Here is an 8,562-nt window from a genome sequence, read left to right on the forward strand (position 1 = left end):
CAGAGCAATTAGGCAGATTAAAGAAATTAAAGAGATAGGAATACGAAAAGATGAACTTAAGCTGTCACTATTTGCGGATGACATGATTCTATATTTAGAGGATCCAAAAACCTCCTCCAGAAAACTTCTAGACCTCATCAATGAATTCAGCAAAATAGCAGGCTATAAAACCAGCACATAAATCTACAGCTTTTGTATACACAAGCGATGATACAGCTGAAAGGGAAATGAGGAAAACAACTCCATTTGCAATAGCCTCAAAAATAATAAAATACTTGAGTATCAATCTAACCAGAGGTAAAAGATCTCTACAATGAAAACTACGAAACACTGAAGAAAGAAATTAAGGAAGACCATAGAAGATGGAAAGATCTCCCATGTTCTTGGATAGGCAGAATTAATATTGTCAAAATGGCCATACTACCAAAAGTGCTATACAGATTCAATGCAATTCCAATTAAAATTCCAATGATGTACCTCACAGAAATAGAGCAAGGAATCATGAAATTCATACGGAAGAATAAGAAACCCAGAATAGCTAAAGCTATACTTAGCAGGAAGAATGAAACAGGCGGTATCGCAATACCAGAATTTCAACTATACTACAAAGCAATAGTAACAAAAACGGCATGGTATCAAAATAGTAGTAGTAACAAAAAAGGTATTGGTATCAAAATAGACAGGTAGATCAATGGTACAGAATAGAGGACACGGACACAAACCCAAATAAATACAATTTTCTAATACTAGACAAAGGTGCCAAAAATATGCAAGGGAGAAAAGATAGCCTCTTCAACAAATGGTGCTGGGAAAACTGGAAATCCATATGCAACAGAATGAAACTAAACCCATATCTCTCACCCTGCACAAAACTCAACTCACAGTGGTTCAAGGACCTTGAAATCAGACCAGAGACCCTGCATCTTATAGAAGAAAAAGTAGGTCCAAATCTTCACCTTGTTGGCTTAGGATCAGACTTCCTTAACAGGACTCCCAGAGCACAAGAAATAAAAGCAAGAATCAATAACTGGGATAGATTCAAACTAAATAGCTTTCTCTCAGCAAAGGAAACTATCAGCAATGTGAAGAGAGAGCCTCCAGAGTGGGAGAATATCGTTGCCTCTCATACTTCAGATAGAGTACTAATTTCCAGAATATATAAAGAACTCAAAAAACTCTACACCAAGAATACAAATAACCCAATCAACAAATGGGCTAAGGAAATGAACAGACACTTCATAGAAGAAGATGTACAAGCAATCAACAGATATATGAAAAAATGTTCAACATCTTTAGTAATAAGAGAAATACAAATCAAAACTACACTGATTCCATCTTACCCCAATTAGAATGGCGATTATCAAGAACACAAGCAACAATAGGTGTTGGCGAGGATGTGGGGAAAAAGGTACACTCATACATTGCTGGTAGGACTGAAAATTAGTGCAGCCACTCTGGAAAGCAGTGTGGAGATTCCTTAGAAACTTGGAATGGACCTACCATTTGACCCAGCTACCCCACTCCTCAGCCTATACCCAAAAGACTTAAAATCAGCATACTAAAGAGATACAGCCACATCAATGTTTATTGGTGCTTAATTCACAAAAGCCAGATTGTGGAACCAACCTAGAAGCCCTTCAATTGATGAATGGATAAAGAAACTGTGGTATATATATACAATGGAATATTACTCAGCTCTAAAGAATAATAAAATTATGGCATTTGCAGGCAAATGGATGAAATTGGAGAATATCATGGTAAGTGAGATAAGCCAATCTCAAAAATCCAAAAGAGGAATGATCTCACTGATAAGCGGATGATGACACTTAATGGGGGGTGGAAGTGGGACAAGAATGGAGGAAGGAGGGACTGTATAGAGGGAAAAGAGAGGTGGGAGGGGTGGGCAGAAGGTAAAAAATAATGGAATAAATTAAACATCATTACTCCATGTAAATTTTTGAATATGCAAATGGTATGCTGTTACTCCATGTACAAACAGAAACAATATATATTCCATTTGTTTACAATAAAAATCAAAAAGAACTGTAAAAAAAATGATGTTGGTTCTATGAGCATCTGGCCACTCAGATGGTATAGAGGTACATTCAAGTCTTCACCAGTTTTTCTTCATTTGTTTTCCATGTCACAGGTCTTGGGATGTAAGATAGGTCCTTTTCTACACCTGGATCCACTGCACCCCAACCCCATGGAAAATGGAGCCTGAGGAAAGTGTACAGAAACCTCTGCTGTGGTCAAGGTCTTTGACTTAAAGATTTACAAATGTTGGGAATTTCCAAGAATGTGGGGAACAAAAAACAGAACATTGTAACTATACAACTATAGATGTAACTTAAGTCAACGTGGGTGAGGGGTAAGAACCATAATGAATGTCAAATGTGGTTAAGGTAAAAGAAGCAGCAAGTAGTCATTTCTATTTCACTTTTAAAGTAATGGTTCTAAGAAATGAGAGAAAGGTGTATTTGTGAAATGGTTATGGAAATAGAATTTACATCTGTGTTTACATTTTTAGTTGTAAAACAAATGCTTGCTCATTATTGTCAATTTTATAATTATTTCAAAAGCTTAATAAATGTGTAGTTTTGAAAACTTTGATTAGAAAGTCAGTGAAATAGAAAGTCACCATAAGTAAGCTATATGTTTTCAAAAGTGTTCTGTATTTTCTTTGATTATTTTAAAATTCATGATTAATCCCAGGGATGTCCAGTTGATTCAACATACATAAATCAATAAATTAATTCATCAAATAAATAGACTTAAAGAAACAAACCACAGATTATCTCAATAAATGGGAAAAGAAGCATTTTTCAAAATACAGTATCCATTCATCTTAAAAACACTAGAGAGATGGGGATATAGCTCAGTTGGTAGACTTCCTGCCTCACATGCACAAGGCCCTGGGTTCAATCCCCACCAATGCAGAAAAAAAATAAGAAAAAAAAAAAAAAACTAGGGATAGAAGAAAAATACCTCAACATTGTAAAAGTTATATACATCAAAATCAAGGCCAACATTCTAAATAGAGAAAAATTGAAAGCATTTCCTATAACAATTTGAACAAGACAGGTATGCCCCATTTAACCACTTCTACTCAACATAGTCCTTGAAGTTAGGCAAAGAAAGAAATTAAAATGATATAAGTAGGAAAAGAAGATATCAAACTATATTTGCTGATGACATGACCTTATATTTAGAAGACTAAAAATCTCTATATTCAAAGGAGTCAAGATCAGTATACTGTCCCAGCAGTTTAGGAGGCAGAGGCAGGAGGATAAGTAGTTCAAATACAGTCTAACAAGGCCCTATGAAATACTGAAAGACCTTGTCTCTAAATAAAATTTGAAATAGGTAGGTGGGGATGTGACTCGGTTAAGTACCCTGGGTTCAATCCCTGGTAAGAAAAGAAAACCATCAACCTGTTAAAATGATGTGGACACATCAATATTTATAGCAGCTCAATTCACAATAGCTAAGCTATGGAACCAATCAAGGAGCCCTTCAACAGGTGAATAGATAAAGAAAATGTGGTATAAATACACAATAAAATATTGCTCATATATAAAGAAGAATGACTTTTTGACATTTGCCAGTAAATAGATGAATCTTAGCATGGACTACCATGCTAACTAAAATAAGCCAATCCCCAAAATACAAAAGTTGAAGGTTCTCTCTTGATGCTAGAACACAAGAAAGTAGTGGGGAAGAATAGTAGTAGTTAAGTAGATTAGACAAAGGGAAATGAAGGCAATGGGTATAGGAATGGAAAAGACCATGGAATAAATGACAAAACTTTCCTTACATATGTAAATGAATCACATCATGTATAATCACAAGACTGGGATCCCAATTAGAATTTGATGTACTCCATATTTCTATAAATATGTCACAATATCCTTATTGTTATGTATATTTAAAAAGAACAAATTAAAAAAAAATATCTGCAGAAAACTTCTAGAACTCATAAATGAATTCTGCAAAATGCTATGAATCAATTACACTATTATATACCACCAATGAATCAACATTACAATTATAATTATATTATAAATCATGGAGAAACTTACATGTTCCTTTTTGGGGATTTCACTGAATTGTTTGCTTGAGTTTATCTCCCAAATTTCACAGGCAAAAGGAAGTTTCTTTCACTGAAGAAAAACAATTTTATAAAGTTCTTCATGCCCACACATATATTTTCCCATTATAGAAGATAGGACTAGCTATGTAAAAATGTTGAAAACTGAATTAGGCCACAATTAAATAGTGGGGGAAAAAACAATGTGAGAAGAAGAAAGGGGAGAAAAAAAAAAGAGGGCAAGATGAGGACAAAATGAGAAGAGGTATTGTTTGTATTAAGTTGTTCTCCAGAAAAAAGCAATGTTTATCACTTGATTTCTCACTCTACTACTGAAAATGGAGATAAAGGACTAATTTTCTAGATTATTTTTCCCTTCCTTTACAACTGCAAAATCTCTCACATATCTTTCCAGTACACAATTTTAGAAAATATGTTGAAGGCAGCATGGAAAGCCACAAATATGAGTGAGATTAGCTTATTCACAGTGACTCATATGGGAAACAAGACTGGTTTTAGTGAAGGGAGCAAGACTAGTGGTGGTTAAGATAAAAGCGAGTATAGGAGTAGATGAAACATCATCAGGGAGGAAGAAAGCATCAAACACAGTCTGAAGAAAGTAAGCCACATCTACTCAGTGGGAAGGAGGGAAGTGAAACCGGGACAATGAGCATCTGGCACAGTGCTTTACACTAAAAGTGAGAAAGGGCTTATGTGGGGAAAGGTGTTATTAGCAAAATAGGCAGAGTTAAGGGAAATGAAATAGGCATTATTCTTTTACCATACCATAGTGTCAAAATGTTTAACTCCAACATGAAAGTTTATGGACTTTCACACCATTTAAATATAAAAAGAGAACACTTTAAAATTTACTTCTAAATTGGGTCACTCCTCTTCTTCCCTATCCCCTGCACAAAAGCACAGATAAAACTTAAAAACATTGGACAAAGGAACTAATTTTGCATTGGGCCACCAAAGAATGACTAAATTAAGATAGAGAATACAGGTAAAGTTTAACACTTGGAAGAAGGCAATGCATGGCACTGGGGTGTGGGTTTTTTTCTTCATTTTTTTAGCATGAGGAAAGAAAAGGGCAGAGGGGTTGACAATATTTTAAGAGAAAACTTTAGCCTGGCCTGCTTGCAGAACTAGAAAATAAAGATAGTGACAGCCATAGCTCATGGAAAGAGGGAATGCCATAAAGAAGAAAATATAATAGTAGGAACCCTAAGTTTTGTGGACAACTTCTGCCTACATCTCTGGTTACACCTAGATCAGATATTTGTGTGCAGATTTGATCAACTTGCAATTAAACTAGCAGAACAGTGATTTGGAGATTCATGGAAAAGGAGTTTCTGATAACTGACCCATTAACAACTTCAGGAGTGTAAAATGTTTGAGGTGAGTTCAACAGAACATGGTAAAGTTAACTGTGCAAGTTTGGGGAATGTGTATAAAACATGATTGAAAAAATTGGAAACTACCTTAGAAAAACATATTTAAGATAGCCCAGACAATATGGGTTTTGAGCCTTTTGAGTTTGAACATTATTGATTCCAAACTGCCTTTCTGCTGTATGATTTTCTCTAGGAGTACTTAGAGTTCAGCAAGAGGTGAGATATTCTCAGATGTAGAGAAAATTAGGGAGGATCAAGCAATATATCTGCAAGAGGGTTCTTATCCTGATAAACATGGGATTTAAGTTGTGCATGGAGGCAAGAATAAAAATGTGATGGCACTAATCAATGGAGAAAGTAGCAGAGAACAGCAGGTTGCAGTAAAAAGGAATCTGGGCTTCTAGAAAGAAAAACATAATGAACAGAAAATGAACAAAGGGCACAGAAAGCAGTTATAACTATTTGGTCCCCCAAAACTTAAAATTTTGAATCAATGTGGCAATAGTAAAAAAAAAAAAAAAAAATCATACCTGCCAGGGTCCAGCCCTAGCAGGGTTCAGGGGTCCTAAGTGGATGGGCGTCATCGGTGCAGTGGAGAAACAGCACACAGAGACACCCAAGTGTTCTGAGGCTGAATCTGTCTTTAATTTTTCTGTCAGTCTTTTTATAGATATTTTTCTTTAGTAATGATTATATCATTTTTGGTTAGTTTAAAGCACTTATATCTTCTTTGACTCTGCTATGGGCAAGAGGTTTAAAGGAAAAGCTGAAGGAAAAAAAGGGAGTGACTATATTGCTACTTACTGATACTTATAGAGAAGTCATGCCTATTGCTTACTTATAAAACCATACTCTTTCAAACCTTCAGCTTTTTCTTTTAAAACACTAGAAAAATCAAAAGAAAAAGTACTTCATCAGGATGAAAATTTGGATCCTTGTCTTTGTACTAAATACATGCTCAGGAAGGAAATCTTGTGCCAAAGGAAGTTTCTTGTAAAGGAGGAAAAGCAAACTCACCATTTGAATCCCGAGACACAGCCAGGTGCCTGGGTTTCAGGTAAATTAGCACTGCATTCTAAGGTGAACCTCTTCCATGAGGAAGAACTGTAGGAGGTTGGAAGTGGTGGTGAAGTACTTTTGATCTCTGTGTCAGAGTGCAGTGTCATGAAGAGTGCACATTTTTATTCCATAGGGATATTTGTCTCCTATAAAAGGGAAAAATCTATACATAAGACTTTATGGTGACTAGTACTGTGACTAAGTTTGCTGCAAACTAAAATGTACTACAATTTACTATTTGGGTTTTGCTGTAAGGAATCTGTCTGTTGCCTGAATTTCCACCACAAACACCCTTAAAGTTGGTGAAAACTACCTAATGCAACAGTCCTCCCCACATACTATTATGAGGACTAAGTATAACTGTATAAAAAAACAGTTCTTTAAAAGCATCTTTTGTGAAATGAGTGTTCACATCAGTTTGTGAGCTGCTTTAATGTTGACTCTGTCTTCTCAGTGAAGAGCATTTAACAGTGTTCTAGCTTCTTCTTTGACAATAAGTAGATATGTAGGCTGGAGATATAGCTCAGTTGGTAGAGTGCTTGCCTTGCATGCACAAGGTCCTGGGTTCAATTCCCAGCACCAAATAATAATAATAATAATAATAGTAGTAGTAGTAGTAGTAAATATGTAAACCTTTACCAAATCCATGTTTTCCCATGTTCTCAAATCCAAAGATTTAAAGTATTTACTAATAACAAAAGCATTATAAGTAAATATTAGTGGTTTACATAATTTAAATGACAACAACAAAGTGCTATATAGGTGAAGCATCACTCTTATCTAGCACGTCTCTCTTGAAATGACATTTCTTTATTTTTATGAATATATATAGCAGTTACTCAAGAACACTGGAACTGGGGCTGTGTTTGTGACTCAGTGGTAGAGTGCTTGCTTACCATGTGTTTAATCCTCAGCACCACAAAAAATAAGATAAATAAAATAAAGGTATTGTGGCCATCTATAATTAATTGTTTTTATTTTATCAAAGAATATTCATACAGTTTGACTTGATTTCTGCCTTTCTTTCTCTGCTACAATCTGGTTTTCACAGGTAATCATCCCGAGAAAGATTGTTGAGGATTCAAAACATAGAAATGGGTACAGAGTAAGATTACAAACTAGAAATACTAAACCCTGAAATCTGAATGAAATATGATTTGTTTTCTCTCTGGTACTCTAAATGCCTCTAGGTGTAATACAGAAATACTCTCATGTTGTAGAATTTTTAGTTAGATGGCATTTTCTTTTCAATTCTTACAGGTGAATGTAACTTCATAAACTCTCACTGTTCTTTCTACATGGCATAGTATATGATATAAAGCTGTTTTCATATTTACTCTTTATAGTAACTGTTATTTTTTAAATTTATTTTTATTGTAAACAAATGGAATACATGTTGTTTCTCTGTACATGGAGTAAATGCATACCATTTGTGTAATCATACATTTATATAGGGTAATGCTGTTTGATTTATTCTGTTATTTTTTCCCTTCCCCTGACCCCTCTTTTCCTTCTATACAGTTCCTCCTTCTCCCATTCTTGCCTCCTCCGCTATAGTAACTGTTATAATTTTCAGTGCTAAATGCAAAAAATTGGTTTCTATAACAACAGATTAAAATTCATTTATTAATATTATATTCCATGAAATTTCTGTAAGGTCTAGCAATAAAGTTTGCAAGCCTGGAAGTTTCTATATAGTTTTAATTAGTCTACTAAAATAATTACTTTAAGTATACCTCTGACTTTTGATGAAAACTCTCATTTTCATTTGTTGTTCCAACAAAATTAAAAAATAAGATATCTGAAATACTTGTCAATTTTGCCCTCAGCTCAATTCTTCCTGATTTTCTATATCCCAAGTCTGAGCATGAGAAAGCGTAGAAATATTTTATACAAAACTCTGGTTTTAGATTAGTCAGATCACTTGAAACAGTGTGAAATATACAAAAGTAACATAATTGAAAATTGAAGGATTATAAGAAATGTTTATTATATGCTTTGCACAATATCTGTTTA

The 8,562-nt window shown here is 34.5% G+C and overlaps 1 protein-coding gene across 1 annotated transcript in view; it reads right to left on the reverse strand.

Annotated features, from left to right (window-relative positions):
• The window catches only part of LOC306646623 (zinc finger protein 610-like), an 827,359-nt gene extending 819,052 nt beyond the window's left edge, over window positions 1-8,307 (reverse strand). Inside the window, exon 1 of the mRNA XM_079115257.1 lies at window positions 6,505-8,307. Coding sequence (XP_078971383.1) covers window positions 6,505-6,653 — 149 coding nt within the window. The 5' untranslated portion in view covers window positions 6,654-8,307. The remainder of the gene's footprint in view (window positions 1-6,504) is intronic.
• Between the last annotated feature and the right edge of the window lie 255 nt (window positions 8,308-8,562).

This window comes from Sciurus vulgaris (assembly GCF_902686455.1).
Source record: "Sciurus vulgaris genome assembly, chromosome: 16".
NCBI classification, from domain to species: Eukaryota; Metazoa; Chordata; class Mammalia; order Rodentia; family Sciuridae; genus Sciurus; species Sciurus vulgaris.